Here is a 24996-nt window from a genome sequence, read left to right as displayed (position 1 = left end):
GCAAGGTGCTTAAGGGATGTGCAGACCAGATGGCTGGGGTTCTCACAGACATCTTCAACATCTCGCTGACCCAGGCTGTGGTACCATCATGTTTTAAGACGGCCACAATCATTCCAGTGCCTAAAAAACCCACAATCTCCTCCCTCAATGATTATCGCCCCGTAGCACTAACCCCCATCATAATGAAGTGCTTCGAGAGGCTAGTAAAGGAATACATTGTCTCCAGACTTCCCACCACATTCGACCCAAAGCAGTTCGCTTATCGCCCTAACCGCTCCACAGAAGACACCATCTCCTCTGCACTCCACCTGAGCTTAGAACATCTGGAAGGAAAGGATGTTGTTTCTGGACTTCAGCTCGGCATTCAACACCATCATCCCGCAGCACTTAGTGAGCAAACTGGCCCCCCTTGGATTCAGTACCCCCCTTTGCAACTGGCTGCTTGACTTCCTTACAGACAGACCCCAATCTGGGAGAGTGGGCATCAACACCTCCAGTGCCATCTCCCTGAGCACCGGCTCCCCCCAGGGCTGCGTCCTGAGTCCGCTGCTGTTCACGTTGATGACCCATGACTTCTGCGCCAGGTCCACTACTAACCACATTGTGAAGTATGCGGACCACACGACAGTAGTGGGCCTCATCCGTGACAACAACAACATGGACTACAGGGAGGAGGTGAAACATCTGGTTGACTGGTGCAGAACCAACAACCTGGTCCTGAACGTCGACAAGACCAAGGAGATCATCGTTGACTTCAGGAAGCACCAGTCCAGCCACGCTCCACTCTACATCAACGGCACAGTGGTGGAGATGGTAAGCATCACCAAGTTCCTGGGGGTGCACATAACTGACAATATGACCTGGTCCCTACACACCGGCGGATGAAAAGAGCACAGCTCCCTCCCCCCCATTCTCACCACATTCTACAGAGGCACTATAGAGAGCCTACTGACAACAGCATCTCTGTCTGGACTGGAGCCTGCAATGCCTCAGACTGGAAGTCTCTCCAGAGGACGGCGGAAAAGACCATCAGGACTCCTCTTCCTCCTATCCAGGAGATCGCAAAAAGCCGCTGCCTGATCAGGGCTCAGAAAATCTGCAGAGACTCCTCCCACCCCCACCAAGGACTGTTTTCACTGCTGGACTCTAGAAAGAGGTTCCGCAGCCTCCGTAGCAGAACCTCCAGGTTCTGTAACAAGCTTCTTCCCTCAGGCCGTAAGACTCTTGAACGCATCATAATTATCCCCTCAACTCCCCCCAAAAATGGATTAACTCACTGGAATATAAAGACAATATAACATACATCCATAAACGTGGATGCATATGCAAAAGTGCAATACATTTATCTGTACAGTAATCTATTTATTTATATCTTATTGCTTTTTTATCCTGCACTACCATGAGCAAATGCAACAAAATTTCGTTCTTATCTGTACTGTAAAGTTCAAATTTGAATGACAATAAAAAGGAAGTCTAAGTCTAAATAGCTGACAAAGCTAACATGCTAACAATAAACCTGCTTCAAGTACCAAAATATGTGACTCTGAGCTGTAAACATGCAAAGCCAGTTAACAATTATTGTTATTAGAGTCAACATTGCATCTTTTTCTCATCAAATTTCACCTGTTTGCTCTTTAATTCCACTTTTTGAATAGTATTTTAAGAATGTGCCGTTACAAAATTATATGAATAGGCATGTTTGCCCGCCAAGTGTTTGAGCAACAAAGGTATGGAAATGTGCTACCTTTCAGTTTAGGTGAATCAATAGTACTGATTGGTTCCCATAAACAGTACCAATAAGGTGTGTGTGTGTGTTGTGTGTGTGTAGCAGAACTCACCATGTGTGGCAGGCGTATGTTGGCCAGGCTGCGGATGAGAGCCCGACTGAGCCCGGACAGCTCCATGAAGAGAGCCTGGTTCTGCTCCTCGATCATCTTGTTCTCATGCTCGATGTTCATCAGGTTCTTCTCCATCGAGGTGATCTGAAGGAAACAATCGTCAACATTGTAGCGAGAAATACTCATGTGATGGCTTCGTGTCGTTTGGCATGGCAACACTAAGCACGCTACAGGTACCAAAATATTAGGCTCTGCACTGTATAAATGCAAAAAAAGCTAAAAAAAATATAAACTAACATGCTAAAGTTAGCATGCTAAACGTAAACATGACTCTGAGGTGTATTATACCTGTGAAATAAGCTAAAAACGCTAACATGCTAATGTCAGCATGCTAACAAATGACTGGGGCGAATATATGCAAAATAACAAAGCTAACATGCTAACAGTAAACACGCGACAAGTACCAAAATATTGACTGAGGCTTACACCTAAAACAATTGCCAAAAAAGTTAGCATGCTAACAGTAAGCCCACTGCAAGATCCCAAGTAGTTGACTCTGAGGTGTATATCTGCAAAATTTGCTCAAAAAGCTAGCCTGCTAATGTCAGCATGCTAACAAATGACTGAGGCGTATATATGTAAAACAAATAACAAAAACTATCATGCTAACATTTTAAGTATTTTAAGAATGTGCCGTTACAAAATGATACTTTTGACGCCTTTCACTTAGAGGCGGTCCGCTACAAATAGGCCTGTTTCCCCGCCAAGTGTTTGAGACGGTGTCCGCCACTTGCAACAATGGTATGGAAATGTGCTACCTTTGAGTTTAGGTGAATCAATATGAATTAAAATCGTAATTTTGGGGCATAAAAATAAACACATAGTATTTTAGTCATCTCTTGTCTGGCAACAGTTTTAGTCTCAGTAACAGTCCTCGTGTGATTTATGCTGTATTGCATCTCTGTTGTGTGTAAAAAAACATTCGGATGTGAGTGGATTTTTTCACGATAAAAAAACTGTCCGCTCTTCCGTCTTCCGCGAAAAAGCGGTGGTACATTTTTCTACTTACAGTAGATAAAACTCCGGAAAACACACACACACACACACACACACACACACACACACACACACACACACACACACACACACACACACACACACACACACACCCTTGTATTACTTACCTTCTTGAGACCACCGAATAATGCCTACCTCTTTAGGACCACCCTTTCTAGATATATAAAGATTTGTATTTAAAATATTGACAATATATACATACTATGCAATTATAAAAAAGCTTGTTTTGAAAAATTTGTTTGTTTAGTAATTTTGGCAGTAATATAAAAAAAGTCGTAATTTTACTCGACACAAGTCAAAATATTACAAGAAAAACTGAACATTTGTGCAATGTTATGATAAAAGTTGGAATTTTACTCAACAACACTCACCGTTTTACAAGAAAAGCTTACAATTTTGGCAATTTTATGAGCAGAGTCATAATTTTACTCGACAAAAGTCACAATTTTATAAGAAAACTTTTAAGATTTTGGAAATATTATAATAATAATTGGAAATTTACTTGCCAAATTATGCCAAAAGTCTTAATTTTCTAAGAAAACTTTAAAATGTTGGCAATATCATAATAATTATCGTAATTTTACTCTGCGAAAATTATGACCAAATTCATAATTTTACTCAAAAAATGTCACTGTTTTACAAGAACAACAAAACAATTGGCAATATTGCGATAAGACAGAATTTTGTATGACAAATGTCACCATTTTGCATTAAAAAGTAATAATTTTACGAGAAAATATTGCAATATTACGGAAACAGAAAGAATATGAGAAATTGTTCACAATTTTATAAGAAAAAAGTCGACACATTGTGAGAAAAAGACTGCTTTTAGTTCATTTATTTTTTGTTTTTATTTATTGTTTGTAATTGTTTTTTAATCTTCATTATTTACTTCAAGTTTTTACAGTATGTCTCAATATACATATTTTTTCAATTGATTTTGGCCTAAGGGGGCCAATTACACACACTTGTTATTGCATATGTTGGCCAGAGGGGGAGCACTTCAAATTTTTACACACACTTGTTATTTCATATGTTGACTAGAGGGGGAGCACTTTTGAAACAGACACACAGTCAATTTGAAAAATCCCTCCTTTTTGCGACCACCCTAATTTTGATATATTTCACCACCAGGGGTGCAAATGAGACATTTTCTATTAGATGCAATGGTTTTCCGTATTGGGATCATGATTTATGTCCTAACTTGTTCACCGGTCCTCATATGGAAGGTACTTTTCCTTGTTGATGTCTCAAGTCGGGTAGAAATACAAGAACAAACACACACACACACCTGAGTCTGCAGGTTGACCATGTCAGCCTCCATCTCGTTGTTGGACTCGTTGAGGTCGCTGATTTCTTTGTTCAGCTGCTTTATGTCCTCGTCGCTGTCGAGAACTAAAGGTAAAAAGGACACAAAACACATTCAGGCACACTCTTAAAGCAACAGTACGTAACAACGCTGGGTTTCTGAATGCAACTTCAACCCGTTTTAAAGCCATGTCCTACTGAAGGTGGTTGTTGTAAAGAGTAAAAAGCATACATGCAGATACAATTGTAGGCATTTGACAATAATAATGTCGAATAGTTTGGATGTTTACATTAAATGTGGCCAAATTCATCATTAATGGGATGGGAATTGAAAACCGGTTCTTTTTTGGAATTAAAAAAAAAAAAATTCCTAAAGGATTCTGTAGTGGAATTTCTGACCTTTTGAACCATATTTTGTCATGACTAGGACTGTGGCGTGGTTTGTTCTCCCGAGGTGCAAAAGAATTGGACCAGATATGACGTGCAGGTGAATACATATTTAATTTTACTATAACAAAAAGAACAAACTAAAGGTGCGGAAGTACAAACTTGACAAATGAAACAAATACTTGCACGTGGGCAAAAAAAAAACTAAGGACATGAACAAAAGTCGCTAACTGTGGCATGAATCGAAAAAACTTACTTGGACATGGCATGAAGTGCGCAGAGGTAAACAGAATGTGCAGAGCATAAATGCGGATGTCGCCAGAAAGACAAACTGAAAACAATGAACTTAAATACTACAGACTTGATTAGAGAAAACAGGTGCGTGACTCAAAACGTGAAACAGGTGCGTGACGTGACAAAACTAATGGTTGCTATGGTGACAAACAAGAGTGCACAATGAGTCCAAACGTGGAACAGGTGAAACTAATGGGTAACCATGGAAACAAGACAAGGGAGTGAAAAGCCAGAAACTAAAGAGTCCAATAACTAAACAAAACAAAACATGACTAAAACAAAACATGATTACACAGACATGACATATTTTGTGTCTGTCGAAGTCCGAAAAGAGAACGAGGTCGAAAAGCATTGAGAATGTCTGCTCGTTTCTCTTTTTTCTATTCTGAACCATTGAAGGACCATATGTGGGTTATAGTTGAACGAGTGGTTGGTCTGACCATCCATCCATCTTCTTCCGCTTATCCGAGGTCAGGTCACGGGGGCAGCAGCCTAAGCAGGGAAGCCCAGACTTCCCTCTCCCCAGCCACTTCGTCCAGCTCCTCCCGGGGGATCCCGAGGCGTTCCCAGGCCAGCCGGGAGAGATAGTCTTCCCAACGTGTCCTGGGTCTTCCCCTTGGCCTGCTACCGGTCGGACGTGCCCGAAACACCTCCCTAGGGAGGTGTTCGGGTGGCATCCTGACCAGATGCCCGAACCACCTCATCTGGCTATTCTCGATGTGGAGGAGCAGCGGCTTTACTTTGAGCTCCTCCCGGATGACAGAACTTCTCACCCTATCTCTAAGGGAGAGCCCCACCACACGGCGGAGGAAACTCATTTCGGCCGCTTGTACCCGTGATCTTGTCCTTTCGGTCATGACCCAAAGCTCATGACCATAGGTGAGGATGGGAACGTAGATCGACCGGTAAATCGAGAGCTTTGCCTTCCGGCTCAGCTCCTTCTTCACCACAACGGATCGATACGGTCTGACCATTCTACAAAATGTTTCGATTGTTTGTTATGGCTAAAGGATTCAAGGAGGTTGCAGAATAAACAGGTCCAAAACAACGGGACCTTGACACATGAGGAAAACAGATAAATGGCCAAGTAGACCAAGTCTATGTGTGATTCGCATGATTCTCGATTCATCCAACGTCTCCGGAGGACGTTGTCTGTCAATCCAACCTTGTACTATTTGATTATGGGTAAATAAAACTTTTGTACTAAATTAACTTTTGTTGCTGTTTAAGATTCGGACCTTCCACCACAATTCCACTAACGGTTCTTCCGGGTGAGGATGAGGTCAAACAGCAACATGGCGCTCCCAACTCTGCCGACATTTTTACGAGACGAACAAAGCTGACATGCTGAGGTTATTTGCATGCTAATAGTAAACACGCTTCAAGTACCAAAATATGTGACTCTGGGCTGTAAACGTGCAAAACTAGCTACCAAAGCTAAGATACTAACAGTAAGTATGTGTCTGTGACCGACTGTGGCGATTTCTGATTTGAATTGCAAAATGGATCTCATCATGGAGAAGCTTGCTGAGAAGGAAGAATTAAATTGAACTTGAGAGAGCCACACGGAAACAGAGCAGGAATGTCATTGTTTGGACTGCTCGAAGAAAACAACATCTTAATCTACGATTCGACTCCCTCGAATGGCCTTGATGCTATCAGGATCAGGCTGTTCAGAAAAACTCCCCCGAGGACTCCTCAACGATGGACGCTTTTGACCTTCCTTTTTTTCCAATAACACCTGGTGTCGAACTTTGAGATTGGCCCCAGTCCACAAAAACATTTCAACATCTCACCCAAGTTAATTGGGCATACATGCACGCACCCGCTCCTCCCCCAATCAATGCCTTCACCACTGCTTAATTCCTCTTCGGGGTTGTGGACGGCTGAGTAGCGCTTTATAACCCCCCCCCCCCCTTCTGTTGCGAGTTGTTGTGATTACATGTACCATGTTTTTGTGTGCTATGCTATGTGAGGTTTTTTCCTTGGATTCAGTCTGGACCCCTCCCGAGGGTTCAGTCTTAGACTGATACTTTTTTTTACTCTTCCCCCTTTCCCAACGTCACCTTTTTCCCACCTTCATCAGCGCCGTAAGTGGCTGATCTGTTGGCGGTCCCGTCTTGTCCCCCCTTGTAACGTATGTCTGCTCTTAGTGGGACTGTGCCGAAAATGTAATTTCAGTTCTTATGTGTCTTGTACATGTTAAAGAATGGACAATAATAAAGCATCTTGAATCTTGAAAGTATGTGTCAAGTACCAAAATATGTGATTCTGGGCTGTAAATATGCAAAACTAGCCAACAAAGCTAATATGCTAACAGTAAGTATGCTTCAAGTACCAAAATATGTGACTCTGGGCTGTATTAATGTAAAATAGCTGACGAAGCTAACATGCTAACACCAAAATATATGACTCTGGGCTGTAAAACATGCAAAACTAGCTAACAAAGCTAAGAATCTAACAGTAAGGATGCTTCAAGTACCAACGTATGTGACTCTGGGCTGTAAACATGCAAAACTAGCTAACACAGCTGACATGCTGTCAGTGAGTATGCTACAAGTACCAAAATGTGTGCCTTTGGGCTGTAAATATGCAAAACTAGCTGACAAAGCTAACATGCTAATAGTAAGTATGCTCCAAGTACCAAAATATGTGACTCTGGGCTGAATACATGTAAAATAGCTGACAAAGCTAACATGCTAACAATAAGTATGCTTCAAGTATTAAAATATGTGACTCTGGGCTGTAAACATGCAAAACTAGCCAACAAAGCTAATATGCTAACAGTAAGTATGCTTCAAGTACCAAAATATGTGACTCTGGGCTGCATACATGTAAAATATCTGACGAAGCTAACATGCTAACAATAAGTATGCGTCAAGTACTAAAATGTGTGCCTTTGGGCTGTAAATATGCAAAACTAGCCGACAAAGCTAATATGCTAACAGTAAGTATGCTTCAAGTACCAAAATATGTGACTCTGGCTGTATACATGTAAAATAGCTGACGAAGCTAACATGCTAACAATAAGTATGCGTCAAGTACTAAAATGTGTGTCTTTGGGCTGTAAATATGCAAAACTAGCCGACAAAGCTAATATGCTAACAGTAAGTATGCTTCAAGTACCAAAATATGTGACTCTGGCTGTATACATGTAAAATAGCTGACGAAGCTAACATGCTAACAATAAGTATGCGTCAAGTACTAAAATGTGTGCCTTTGGGCTGTAAATATGCAAAACTAGCCGACAAAGCTAATATGCTAACAGTAAGTATGCTTCAAGTACCAAAATATGTGACTCTGGCTGTATACATGTAAAATAGCTGACGAAGCTAACATGCTAACAATAAGTATGTGTCAAGTACTAAAATGTGTGTCTTTGGGCTGTAAATATGCAAAACTAGCCGACAAAGCTAATATGCTAACAGTAAGTATGCTTCAAGTACCAAAATATGTGACTCTGGCTGTATACATGTAAAATAGCTGACGAAGCTAACATGCTAACAATAAGTATGCGTCAAGTACTAAAATGTGTGTCTTTGGGCTGTAAATATGCAAAACTAGCTGACAAAGCTAATATGCTAACAGTAAGTATGCTTCAAGTACCAAAATATGTGACTCTGGGCTGTATTAATGTAAAATAGCTGACGAAGCTAACATGCTGACACCAACATATATGACTCTGGGCTGTTAAACATGCAAAACTAGCTAACAAAGCTAAGAATCTAACAGTAAGGATGCTTCATGTACCAACGTATGTGACTCTAGGCTGTAAACATGCAAAACTAGCTAACACAGCTGACATGCTATCAGTAAGTATGCTACAAGTACCAAAATGTGTGCCTTTGGGCTGTAAATATGCAAAACGAGCTGACAAAGCTAACATGCTAACAGTGAGTATGCTCCAAGTACCAGAATATGTGACTCTGGGCTGTATACATGTAAAATAGCTGACAAAGCTAACATGCTAACAATAAGTATGCTTCAAGTATTAAAATATGTGACTCTGGGCTGTAAACATGCAAAACTAGCCAACAAAAGCTAATATGCTAACAGTAAGTATGCTTCAAGTACCAAAATATGTGAACCGATTAAGAACCGAATCGTTAAGAATTGAAAGTGGGATTGGAACCGGAAAAATCTTATCAATTCCTATCCCTACATAATATATAATAATAACAATGCATGTAACACTCAACGCAATAAACATATTTTTCACGACTGTAGTATTTTTAAAAGGTAAACAAACCTCACAAAAAAAATAGAGTTCAACTATTTGTTGCACTTCAGTAAATATTTAACGATATTGGAAAAGATGAGGTCAGATGTTGTTTTTTTTTGTTGCCAATTGTGTGACATTTGTAATGCCTGTCATACTTTTTGTACAAGTTTGAAATAGGAATAAACACGATCCATCTGTTTGATCAAACACTTTCTAACTACAAAATAATGCAAGTAGATAGCCTTCCTGTTGATATCGTATCGTATGATATCGACTTTGGTATCGGACAACACTTAAAGGGGAACTTCACTTTATGAGAGACAACAACACACAATATACACACGGCAGGTATATATATAATGTAGTAACAGACACCTTCATAACAGTATGTAATATGTACAATATACACACTGCAAGTATATACATAATATTGTAACAGACACCTTCATAACAATATGTAATATGTACAATATACGGTACACACCGCAAGTATATATATATATATATATATATATATATATATATATATATATATATATAATGTAGTAACAGACACCTTCATAACAATATGTGATATGTACAATATACGGTACACACCGCAAGTATATATATATATATATATATAATGTAGTAACAGACACCTTCATAACAACATGTAATATATACAATATACACATTTCAAGTATATATACAGTACAATGTAGAAACAAATACTTGCAAAACAATATGTAATATGTACAATATACACACTCCAAGTATATATATAATGTAGAAACAGACACCTTCATAACAATATGTAATATGTACAATATACACATTGCAAGTATATATATAATGTAGTAAAAGACACTTTCATAACAATATGGTATATGTACAATATACACACTGCAAGTATATATATATATATATATATATATATATATATATATATATATATATATATATATATATATATATATATATATATATATATATATATATATATATATATATATATATGTATAACAGACACCTTCATGACAATATGTAATATGTACAATATACACACTGCAAGTATATATATATACTTATATATATATATATATATATATATATATATATATATATATATATATATATATATACACACATATATATATATATGTATGTGGTAACATACACCTTCAAAACAATATGTAATATGTACAATATACACACTGCAAGTATATATATATATATATATATATATATGTATGTATATATATATATATATATATATATATATAATGTAGTAACATACACCTTCATAACAATATGTAATATGTACAATATACACATTGCAAGTATATGTACAGTACAATGTAGTAACAAATACTTGCAAAACAATATGTAATATGTACAATATACACACTGCAAGTATATATATATATATATATATATATATGTATGTATATATATATATATATATATATATATATAATGTAGTAACATACACCTTCATAACAATATGTAATATGTACAATATACACATTGCAAGTATATGTACAGTACAATGTAGTAACAAATACTTGCAAAACAATATGTAATATGTGCAATATTCACACTGCAAGTATATATATAATGTAGTAACAGACACCTTTATAACAATATATAATGTACAATATACTCACTGCAAGTATACAAATAATGTAGTAACATACACTCTCATAACAATATGTAATATGTACAATACACACACTGCAAGAATATATATAATGTAGTGACAGACACCTTCATAACAATATGTAATATGTACAATATACACACTGCAAGTATATATATAGAGTAGTAACAGACACCTTCATAACAACATGTAATTTGTACAATATACACACTACAAGTATAGTGTGTAGTAATCATTGCAGACTTGGTAACAAACAACAAAGACGACTATTTTTGGACTAATGAGGATTCACAACCTTATCTTTTTGAAGCTGAATAAACTGAGGATAAACTACTGCTTCTAGAAGCGAGCACAAAGGAAGAGTGAGATGTTGGAGCAGACGGAAGCCGAGAAAGTGATAAGAAAGTGACTCGAAGCTGCAAAATGTGGAATTTGAAGCCAATCAATTTCGACATAAATGGAGTGCTTACCCAAATAAACTGGAAAAACATCCCCGGCCAGCTGGACCAAACAGACAACTGTCCATCGAGTGAGTCACTTTAATATCAATCATGATACAAGCAGCACGTCATGTATGCTATTACAACTACAGTACACACGCTGTCTGACTAGCGGTGTAGTAACAAAACATGAAATAATACTTTACAGATACTCTAATATGATTGTTCATGTTTTTCACTCAGTACAGATTGGTGTCCTATCACATTGTTGTGCATTACAAACTCAAACATGTTTGTGGTGTTTATGAAGTAATTGTCCTGTGTTTATGAAGTAATTCTACTACATTTGGATAGGGAAGTTGGTAAACATGTCTCACCATCACTGGCCCGGAACTTGGTACTCAGATATTCTTCTGAGGGAAACTTGGCTTTCTTCTTGGCATACAAAGCTCTGGGGCATCCTGAGAGGCTGCACAAATACACACATTGTAAAAAGTCAACACACAATGTAAGAAGTAACACACATTGTAAGAAATAACACACATTGTAAGAAAAAACACACATTGTAAGAAGTAACACACATTGTAAGAAGTAACACACAATGTAAGAAGTAACACACACTGCAAGAAGTAACGCACATTATAAGAAGTAACACACATTGTAAAAAGTAACACACACTGTAAGAAGCAACACATATTATAAGAAGTAACGCACATTGTAAGAAGTAACACACATTGTAAGAAGTAACACGCACTGTAAGAAATAACACACATTCTAAGAAGTAGCACACACTATAAGAAGTAACACACATTGTAAAAAGTAACACCGATTTAAAGAAGTAACACACATTATAAAAAGTAACACACATTGTAAGAAGTAACACACATTGTAAGAAGTAACACACATTGTAGGAAGTAAAGCACATTGTAAGAAGTAACGCACATTGTAAGAAGTAACACACATTGTAAGAAGTAACACACTGTAAAAAGTAACACAGTATAGGAAGAAACACACATTGTAATAAGTAACACACAGTATATGAAGTAACACACATAAGAAGTAACACACAGTATAAGAAGTAACACACGGGATCTGAAGTAACACACAGTATAAGATGTAACACAAAGTATAGGAAGTAACCCACAGTGTAAGAAATACACACAGTATAGGAAGTAACACAGTATAAGAAGTAACACACCGTATAAGAAGTAACACATTGTAAGAAGTAACACATAGTATAAGTAACACACAGTGTAAGAAGTAACACAGTATAGGAAGTAGCACACAGTATAGGAAGTAGCACACATTGTAAGAAGTAACACACAGTATAAAAAGTGACACACTGTATATGAAGTAACACACAGTATAAGAAGTAACACATAAGATAGGAAGTATCACACATCGTAAGAAATAACACACAGTATAATAAGTAACACAGTATAATAATTAACAACACACGTTGTAAGAAGTAACACAGTTTAAGAAGTAACACACATTGTAAGAAGTAACACACATTGTAAGAAGAAAAGCACATTGTAAGAAGTAACGCACATTGTAAGAAGTAACACACAATATAAGAAGTAACACATTGTAAGAAGTAACACACACTGTAAAAAGTAACACACAGTATAGGAAGTAACACACATTGTAATACGTAACACACAGTATAAGAAGTAACACACATAAGAAGTAACACACAGTATAAGAAGTAACACACGGAATCTGAAGTAACACACAGTATAAGAAGTAACACACAGTATAAGAAGTAACACAAAGTATAGGAAGTAACCCACAGTGTAAGAAATACACACAGTATAGGAAGTAACACAGTATAAGAAGTAACACACTGTATAAGAAGTAACACATTGTAAGAAGTAACACATAGTATAAGTAACACACAGTGTAAGAAGTAACACAGAATAGGAAGTAGCACACATTGTAAGAAGTAACACACAGTATAAAAAGTGACACACTGTATATGAAGTAACACACAGTATAAGAAGTAACACATAAGATAGGAAGTATCACACATCGTAAGAAATAACACACAGTATAATAAGTAACACAGTATAATAATTAACAACACATGTTGTAAGAAGTAACACAGTTTAAGAAGTAACACACATTGTACGAAGTAACACACATTGTAAGAAGTAACACACATTTTAAGAAGTAACACACATTACAAAAAGTAACACACATTGAAAGAAGTAACACACATTGTAAGAAGTGAAGCACATTGTAAGAAGTAACACACATTGTAAGAAGTAACACACAATGTAAGAAGTAACACACACTGCAAGAAGTAACGCACATTATAAGAAGTAACACACATTGTAAAAAGTAACACACACTGTAAGAAGCAACACATATTATAAGAAGTAACACACATTGTAAGAAGTAACACACATTGTAAGAAGTAACACGCACTGTAAGAAATAACACACATTCTAAGAAGTAGCACACATTATAAGAAGTAACACACATTGTAAAAAGTAACACCGATTTAAAGAAGTAACACACATTATAAAAAGTAACACACATTGTAAGAAGTAACACACATTGTAAGAAGTAACACACATTGTAGGAAGTAAAGCACATTGTAAGAAGTAACGCACATTGTAAGAAGTAACACACATTGTAAGAAGTAACACACTGTAAAAAGTAACACAGTATAGGAAGAAACACACATTGTAATAAGTAACACACAGTATATGAAGTAACACACATAAGAAGTAACACACAGTATAAGAAGTAACACACGGGATCTGAAGTAACACACAGTATAAGATGTAACACAAAGTATAGGAAGTAACCCACAGTGTAAGAAATACACACAGTATAGGAAGTAACACAGTATAAGAAGTAACACACCGTATAAGAAGTAACACATTGTAAGAAGTAACACATAGTATAAGTAACACACAGTGTAAGAAGTAACACAGTATAGGAAGTAGCACACAGTATAGGAAGTAGCACACATTGTAAGAAGTAACACACAGTATAAAAAGTGACACACTGTATATGAAGTAACACACAGTATAAGAAGTAACACATAAGATAGGAAGTATCACACATCGTAAGAAATAACACACAGTATAATAAGTAACACAGTATAATAATTAACAACACACGTTGTAAGAAGTAACACAGTTTAAGAAGTAACACACATTGTAAGAAGTAACACACATTGTAAGAAGAAAAGCACATTGTAAGAAGTAACGCACATTGTAAGAAGTAACACACAATATAAGAAGTAACACATTGTAAGAAGTAACACACACTGTAAAAAGTAACACACAGTATAGGAAGTAACACACATTGTAATACGTAACACACAGTATAAGAAGTAACACACAGTATAAGAAGTAACACACGGAATCTGAAGTAACACACAGTATAAGAAGTAACACACAGTATAAGAAGTAACACAAAGTATAGGAAGTAACCCACAGTGTAAGAAATACACACAGTATAGGAAGTAACACAGTATAAGAAGTAACACACTGTATAAGAAGTAACACATTGTAAGAAGTAACACATGGTATAAGTAACACACAGTGTAAGAAGTAACACAGAATAGGAAGTAGCACACATTGTAAGAAGTAACACACAGTATAAAAAGTGACACACTGTATATGAAGTAACACACAGTATAAGAAGTAACACATAAGATAGGAAGTATCACACATCGTAAGAAATAACACACAGTATAATAAGTAACACAGTATAATAATTAACAACACATGTTGTAAGAAGTAACACAGTTTAAGAAGTAACACACATTGTACGAAGTAACACACATTGTAAGAAGTAACACACATTTTAAGAAGTAACACACATTACAAAAAGTAACACACATTGAAAGAAGTAACACACATTGTAAGAAGTGAAGCACATTGTAAGAAGTAACGCGCATCGTAGAAGTAACACATAATGTAAGAAGTAACGCACGTTGTAAGAAGTAACACACATTGTATAACACACACTGTAACAAGCAACACACAATATAGGAAGTAACACACATTGTAATAAATAACACACAGTATAAGAAGTAACACACAGTATAAGAAGTAACACATGGTATCTGAAGTAACACACAGTAAAAGAAGTAACACAAAGTATAATAATAAGTAACACACAGTAAAAGAAGTAACACACGGTATCTGAAGTAACACAAAGTATAGGAAGTAACACACAGTGTAATAAATAACACAGTAAAATAAGTAACACAGTATAAGTAACACACGTTGTAAGAAGTAACACACAGTATAGAAAGTAACACAGTATAAGAAGTAACACACAGTATAAGAAGTAACACATATTGTAAATAATACATATTGTAAAAAGTAACACACATTGTAAAAAGTAACACACATTGTAAGAAGTAACACACATTGTAATAGGTAACACACATTGTAAGAAGTAAAACACTTTGTAAGAAGTAACACACTGCAAGAAGTAAGACACATTGTAAGAAGTAACACAGTGTAAAAAGTAAAACACAGTATTAAAAAGAAACAAAAAGTATAAAAAATACCACACACTATAAGAAGTAACACACATTGTAAGAAGTACGCACATTGTAAGAAGTAACACACAATGTAAGAAGTAACGCACGTTGTAAGAAGTAACACACATTGTACTAAGTAACACACAGTATGAGTAACACACATTATAAGAGGTAACACACAGTATAAGAAGTAACACACGGTATACAAAGTAACACACATTCAAATAAGTAACACAAAGTATAGGAAGTAACACACAGTGTAACAAATAACACACAGTATAAGAAGAAACACAGTATAATAAGTAAGACATGTTGTAAGAAGTAACATACAGTATAAGAAGTAACACACATTGTAAGAAGTAACACAGGTTAAGAAGTAACCCACAGTAGAGGAAGTAACACACAGTGTATGAAGTAACACAGGTTAAGAAGTAACCAACAGTAGAGGAAGTAACACACAGTGTATGAAGTAACACACAGTATAAAAAGTAACACATTATAATAACTAACACACATTGTAAGAAGTAACACACATTGTAAGAAGTAACACACAGTATAAGAAGTAACACAAAGTATAACAAGTAACACACAGTGTATGAAGTAACACAGGTTAAGAAGTAACCAACAGTAGAGGAAGTAACACACAGTGTATGAAGTAACACACAGTATAAAAAGTAACACATTATAATAACTAACACACATTGTAAGAAGTAACACACATTGTAAGAAGTAACACACAGTATAAGAAGTAACACAAAGTATAACAAGTAACACACTGTATATGAAGTAACACACCCACCGAATAAGAAGTAACACACAGTATAAGCAGTAAGACACATTATAAGTAATAACACACAATATAAGAAGTAACACCCAATATATAATGTAACACACAATATAAGAAGTAACACCCAGTATATGATGTAACACACATTGTAATAAGTAAATACAAAGTATAATAAACATTAAACTGTATAAGAAGCAACACATACTATAAGAAGTAACATATATTATAAGAAATAATACACATTGTAATAAGTAACACACATTATAAAAAATAACACACATTATCAGAAGTAACACACAATATAAGAAATAAGACACAGTTTTAGAAGTAACACTCATTGTAAGAAGTAACACACATTGAAAAAAGTAACACACAGTACAAAAAGTAACACAGTATAAGAAGTAATACACATTGTGAGAAGTAACACACAGTATAAGAAGTAACACACATTATAAGGAGTAACAAACTGTATAAGTAACACACAGTATAAGAAATAACATATTGTATAAGAAGTAACACACAGTATGAGAAGTAACACACCGTATAAGAAGTAACACACAGTATAAGAAATAACACAATATAAGAAATAACACACAGTATAAGAAGTAACACACAGTATAATAAGTAACACACATTATATAAAGTAACACATTATAAAAAGTAACACACAGTAAAATAAAAAACACAAAGTATAAGAAGTACCAGACATTATAAGAAGTAACACACAGTATAAGAAATAACACACAGTATAAGAAGTAACACAGAGTATAAGAAGTAACACACATTATCAGAAGTAACACACAGTATAATAAGTAACACAGAGTATAAGAAGTAACATACATTATCAGAAGTAACACACAGTATAATAAATAACCCACAGTATAAGAAGTAACACACAGTATAAGACGTAACAAACTGTATAAGTAACACAAAGTATAAAAAAATAACTCACCGTATAAAAAACAACACACAGTATCAGAAGTAACACACAGTATAAGAAGTAACACACAGCATAAGAAGTAACACACAGTATAAGAAATAACACACAGTAAAATAAATAACACACAGTATAATAAGTAACACACATTATATAAAGTAACACAGTATAAGAAGTAACACACAGTAAAATAAATAACACAAAGTATAAGAACTACCAGACATTATAAAAAGTAACACACTGTATAAGAAATAACACACAGTATAAGAAGTAACACAAAGTATAAGAAGTAACAAACATTATCAGAAGTAACACACAGTATAATAAATAACCCACATTATGAAAAGTAGCACACACTGTAAGAAGAAACATACAGTATAATAAGTAACACACAGTATAAGAAGAAAAACACAGTATAAGAAGTAACACACATTGTAAGAAGTAATACACATTATAAGAAATAACACACATTGTAAAAAGTAACAAACATTCTAAGAGGCAACACACATTGTAAGAAGTAACACACATTGTAATAGGTAACACACATTGTAAGAAGTAAAACACTGTAAGAAGTAACACACATTGTAAGAAGTAACACACATTAAAGAAAGTAACACACAGTATAAGAAATATCACAAAGTATAAACAGTAACACACAGTGTAAGGACTACACATTATAAGACGTAACAGACGGTATAAGAGGTAACACACAGCGTAAGAAGCAACACACAGTATAAGAAGTAACACACAGTACAAAACATAACACACATTATAGAAAGTAACACACTGTATAAGAAGTAACAAACATTATCAGAAGTAACACACAGTATAAGAAGAAACACAGTATAATAATTAACACACACTGTAAGAAATAACAACCATTGTAAGAAGTAACACATTGTCATAGGTAACCTACATTGTAAGAAGTAACACACAGTATAAGATGTAACACAGAGTATAAGAAGTAACACACATTGTAAGAAGTAAAACACAATGTAAGAAGTAATACACACAGTAAGAAGTAACACACATTGTAAGAAGTAATACACATAGTAAGAAGTAACACACATTGTAAGAAGTAACACACAGTATAAGGAGTAACACAACAGTATAAGAAGTAACACAAATTGTAAGAAGTAATAGACATCGTAAGACGTAACACACAGTATAAGAAGTAACACTCAGTGTAAAAAGTAACACATTGTAAGAAGTAACACAGTACAACAAGTAACACAGTACAATAAGTAACACAGTACAAGAAGTAACACACATTATAAGAAGTAACAGTCAGTATAAGAAGTAACACACAGTATAGGAAGTAACACAGTGAAATAAGTAACACACAATATAAGAAGTAACACACAGTATAAGAAGTAACACACATTATAAGAAGTAACACACATCGTAAGAAGTAAAACACATGGCAAGAAGTAACTCACAGTATAAGAAGTAACACACATTAAAAGAAGTAACACACATTATAAGAAGTAACACACATTATAAGAAGTAACACACAGTATAAGAAGTAACACACATTATGATAAGTAATACACATTATAATAAGTTACACACAGTATAAGAAGTAGCACACATAGTAATAAGTAACACACATTATAAGAAGAAACACACCGTATAAGAAGTAACACACATTATAGGAAGTAATACACACCATAAGTAACACACATTATAAGAAGTAACATACAGTATAAGAAGTAACACACATTGTAAGAAGTAACACAGTCAAATATGTAATACACAGTATAGGAAGTAACACACAGTATAAAGAGTAACAGACAGTATAAGAAGTAACACATATTATAAGACGTAACACACAGTATAAAAAGTAACACACAATATAAGAAGTTATACACATCATAAGAAGTAATACACATGATAAGAAGAAACACAGTATACGAAGTAACTCACAATATAAGAAGTAATACATATTATTAGAAGTAATACACAGTATAAGAAGTAACAGTGTAAGAAGTAACACACAATGTAAGAAGTAACACACAGTAAAATAAGTAATACACATGATAAGAAGTAACACAGTACAAGACGTAACACAGCATACGAAGTAACACATTGTAAGAAGTAACACCGTATAAGTAACACACATTGTAAGAAGTAACACATAGTATAAGAAGTAACACACATTATAAGAAGTAACACACAGTATATGAAGTAACACACATTGTAAGAAATAACACACAGTATAAGGAGTAACACACATAAAAAGTAACACACAGTATAAGGAGTAAGACACAATATAAGAAGTAATACACATGATACAAAGTAACACAGTATAAGAAGTAACACACAATATAAGAAATAATACATATTATAAGAAGTAATATACATTATAAGAAGTAAACACAGTATAAGAAGTAACACAGTATAAGAAGTAACACACAGTATAAGAAGTAACACAGTATAAGAAGTAACACACAGTATAAAAAGTAACACAGTATAAATAGCACACAGTATGAGAAGTAACACAGTATAAGAAGTAACAAACAGAACACAACTACTTGGAGTACACAAATAAGAAGAAGTACTACACAGTATAAGAAGTAATACCCATTGTAAGAAGTAACACAGTATCAGAAGTAACACACAGTATAAGAAGTAACACACATTATAAGAAGCAACACACATCATAAGAAGTAACACAGTATAAGAAGTAACACACAATATAAGAAGTAACACACTATAAGCAGTAACACATATAAGAAGTAACACACAGTATAAAAAGTAACACACAATATAAGAAGTAAAGAAGCAACACACAATATAAGAAGTAATACACATTATATGAAGTAATACACACGATAAGAAGTAACGCAGTCTAAGAAGTAACTCCCAATATAAGAAGTAATACAAAATATAAGAAGTAATACACATTATATGAAGTAATACACACGATAAGAAGTAACGCAGTCTAAGAAGTAACTCCCAATATAAGAAGTAATACAAAATATAAGAAGTAATACACAGTATACGAATTAACACAGTGCAAGAAATAACACCCAATGTAAGAAGTAACACACAGTAAAATAAGTAATACACATGATAAGAAGTAACACAGTATAAGACGTAACACACAGTATATGAAGTAACACACATTGTAAGAAGTAACACACTATATAAGAAGTATCACACATTGTAAGAAGTAACACACAGTATAAGAAGTAACACACAATATAATAAGTACCGTATTTTTCGGACTATAAGTCGCAGTTTTTTTCATAGTTTGGCCGGGCTCCAGTGCGACTTATATATGTTTTTTTCCTTCTTTGTTATGCATTTTCGGCAGGTGCGACTTATACTCCGAAAAATACGGTAATACACATCATAAGAAGTAATATACATTATAAGAAGTAACACAGTATAAAAAGTAATACACAGTATAAGTAACACACAGTATAAGAAGTAACACACAGTATAAGAAGTAATACACAGTATACAAAGTAACACACATCGTAAGAAGTAACACAGTATAAGAAGTAACACACATAAGAAGTAACACAACGTATAAGAAGTAACACACAATGTAAGAAGTAATACACATGATACAAAGTAACACAGTATAAGAAGTAACACACAAATAAGTAACACACATTATAAGAAGTAATATACATTGTAAGAAGTAACACACAGTATAAGAAGTAACATTATTAGAAGTAACACGCAGTATAAGAAGTAACACACAGTATAAGAAGTAACACAGAATATACAAAGTAAAACAGTATAAGAAGTAACACAGTATAAGAAGTAACACACAGTATACTAAGTACACAACTACAAACCCTATTTCCATATGAGTTGGGAAATTGTGTTAGATGTAAATATAAACGGAATACAATGATTTGCAAATCATTTTCAACCCATATTCAGTTGAATATGCTACTAAGACAACATATTTGATGTTTAAACTGATAACAACATTTTTTTGCAAATAATCATTAACTTTAGAATTTGATGCCAGCAACACGTGACAAAGAAGTTGGGAAAGGTGGCAATAAATACTGATAAAGTTGAGGAATGCTCATCAAACACTTATTTGGAACATCCCACAGGTGAACAGGCAAATTGGGAACAGGTGGGTGCCATGATTGGGTATAAAAGTAGATTCCATGAAATGCTCAGTCATTCACAAACAAGGATGGGGCGAGGGTCACCACTTTGTCAACAAATGCATGAGCAAATTGTTGAACAGTTTAAGAAAAACCTTTCTCAACCAGCTATTGCAAGGAATTTAGGGATTTCACCATCTACGGTCCGTAATATCATCAAAGAGTTCAGAGAATCTGGAGAAATCACTGCACGTAAGCAGCTAAGCCCGTGACCCTCGATCCCTCAGGCTGTACTGCATCAACAAGCGACATCAGTGTGTAAAGGATATCACCACATGGGCTCAGGAACACTTCAGAAACCCATTGTCAGTAACTACAGTTGGTCGCTACATCTGTAAGTGCAAGTTAAAACTCTCCCATGCAAGGCGAAAACCGTTTATCAACAACACCCAGAAACGCCGTCGGCTTCGCTGGGCCTGAGCTCATCTAAGATGGACTGATACAAAGTGGAAAAGTGTTCTGTGGTCTGACGAGTCCTCATTTCAAATTGTTTTTGGAAACTGTGGACGTCGTGTCCTCCAGACCAAAGAGGAAAAGAACCATCCGGATTGTTGTAGGCGCAAAGTTGAAAAGCCAGCATCTGTGATGGTATGGGGGTGTATTAGTGCCCAAGACATGGGTAACTTACACATCTGTGAAGGCGCCATTAATGCTGAAAGGTACATACAGGTTTTGGAGCAACATATGTTGCCATCCAAGCAACGTTACCATGGACGCCCCTGCTTATTTCAGCAAGACAATGCCAAGCCACGTGTTACATCAACGTGGCTTCATAGTAAAAGAGTGCAGGTACTAGACTGGCCTGCCTGTAGTCCAGACCTGTCTCCCATTGAAAATGTGTGGCGCATTATGAAGCCTAAAATACCACAACGGAGACCCCCGGACTGTTGAACAACTTAAGCTGTACATCAAGCAAGAATGGGAAAGAATTCCACCTGAGAAGCTTAAAAAATGTGTCTCCTCAGTTCCCAAACGTTTACAGAGTGTTGTTAAAAGAAAAGGTGATGTAACACAGTGGTGAACATGCCCTTTCTCAACTACTTTGGCACGTGTTGCAGCCATGAAATTCTAAGTTAATTATTATTTGCGAAAAAAAAAGAAAAGTTAACAAGTTTAAACATCAAATATGTTGTCTTTGTAGTGCATTCAATTGAATATGGGTTGAAAATGATTAGCAAATAATTGTATTCCTTTTATATTTACATCTAACACAATTTCCCAACTCATATGGAAACGGGGTTTGTACTTGGAGTACACAAGTGATTACAGAAAGCAGAGAAAAAGTACATCTTTAGTGTTCGAAACGTAAACAAGCGCAAAGTAAACGTTTATTTCCGATCGACCCTTAACTTTATTCTTAGTTGAGTTTGCCTTTAGGGCTGCTGGTCTTTCAAGTAGAGGAAGCTCCTTTTTAGCTACTCCCCAAAGACAGTCTCCCGTAAAAGATACGAGGATGATCGACTCTAAAAAGAAATCCTCACTTACAGGATTATAAAATTCTTCTTTAACACGAAATGAATGTCTAAAACTGCTCTGACAGTGGTTTGGAGTTCCAGAGTGCTGATTGGCTCACTTTGCTGTCAATCAAAAAGGGATTCGAGGCCGAGCCCACTTTGCATGCACCTCCAGAGATGCTCCATGTTTGTGGGTGGGGCAAAGCAAAGGATTGGCTGCAGTGAACAAAAACTATGCTCCTCCATTGAAGTCAATGGACGCTCAACATGTTTAACGCACTGAACGGGAAGAAAGTAGCGGATTGTGAACAAAAGTTGAACGCATTGTAGCGCATAGTCAATGGAATATAAACAAAAAAGTACATATTAGACCACTTTTTATACTTTATGGCAGGGGTGTCCAAACCTTTTGACTGGGGGGCCCAAAAAATTTGTCCGACTGCATGCAAAGTAACTATCCATCCATTCATCCTTTTTCTACCGCTTGTCCCTCTTGGGGTTGCTGGAGCCTATCCCAGCTGTATTTGGGCGGAAGGCGGGGTACAAACACACACACATATATATATATATATATATATATATATATATATATATATATATATATATATATATATATATATATATATATATATATATATATATGTATATATATATATATATACATATATATATGTATATATATATATATATATATATATATATATATATATATATATATATATATATATATATATATATATATATATATACATACACACACACATATATATATATATATATATATACCTAAATATATATATATGCCTAAATATATATATATACCTATATATATATATATATATAGGTATATATGTATATATAGCTATATATACACACACACACACACACACACACACACACACACACATATATATACATATATACTGTATACACATATTCACACATACATATATATATATATATATATATATATATACATATATACATATACATACATACATATGTACACGTATACATATATACATATACATACATACATATGTACACGTATACATACACATACATATACACACACATCCAGTATATACATATATGCACATATATATATATACACACATATATATATATATATATATACACATACATATACATACATACATATATTTATTATATATAGATATATATACACACACACATATATATATACACATATATACATACATACAAATACAGACACATAAATATAAATATACACACACACATATATATATATATATATATATACATATATATATATACACACACACATATATATACATATACATACATATATACATATATACATTTATACACATACATATATACTATTAGAACAATATAATGGATATATAATTAATATATTTGGATATTAAGAGTATGTGAGAGTTCAACTCCTATCTTGTTTACTTCTGACAACCTCCTTAAAGTTTTGTAATCAATCAGAAATATCAAGCAGCTAAAATTTGTCGAACATGGATAAGTGTGGAGAGGGTTTTGCATTTTCCCATCATGCTCTGTAATGGATTTAAACGAATGTAATTTAGATTTTTTTCATGCTGATTGGACATTTTTTATTTTTTTTTATACTATCCACAAAGTTCAATTAGCAGGATGTGTTATGTGTTGACTTTTCGCGCTGGTTGAATTTTTTTTACGCACCAATGACTAGGGAATGTTATTTGGATTTGGCCATATAAGTTAATGCAGTGCACATACATACATTGATGTACAATTAATAGCTGCTGACTTAGGTTACTTTCGATGGCCACCAGATGGTGACAAAACGGCAGCGATTGGGCCGCTGACTATTTGTATATTACATGACAACACCGCGCCATGGCCAAACCCTTCCTGGACTTGCAGGCACAATGAAGTCGCCAGCGGGCTGTAGTTTGGACATGCCTGCTTTAGGGGAAGCT

At 34.8% G+C, this 24996-nt stretch overlaps 1 protein-coding gene across 6 annotated transcripts in view; it reads right to left on the bottom strand.

Moving 5' to 3' along the window:
- LOC133570656 (myelin transcription factor 1-like) overlaps window positions 1–24996 on the bottom strand; it is a 430657-nt gene that overhangs the window by 5201 nt on the left and 400460 nt on the right. For all 6 annotated transcript variants that reach the window (XM_061923347.2, XM_061923352.2, XM_061923365.2 and 3 more), the window contains 3 exons: window positions 11586–11677; window positions 4207–4310; window positions 1839–1982 (listed from right to left, as the gene is read on the bottom strand). In XM_061923347.2, coding sequence (XP_061779331.1) covers window positions 1839–1982; window positions 4207–4310; window positions 11586–11677 — 340 coding nt within the window. The remainder of the gene's footprint in view (window positions 1–1838; window positions 1983–4206; window positions 4311–11585; window positions 11678–24996) is intronic.

The sequence above is a fragment of the Nerophis lumbriciformis genome, linkage group LG01 (genome assembly GCF_033978685.3).
Source record: "Nerophis lumbriciformis linkage group LG01, RoL_Nlum_v2.1, whole genome shotgun sequence".
Classification (NCBI taxonomy): domain Eukaryota; kingdom Metazoa; phylum Chordata; class Actinopteri; order Syngnathiformes; family Syngnathidae; genus Nerophis; species Nerophis lumbriciformis.
The sequence above is the reverse complement of the archived record's forward strand: the minus strand, read 5'-3'. Positions and strand labels throughout refer to the sequence as shown.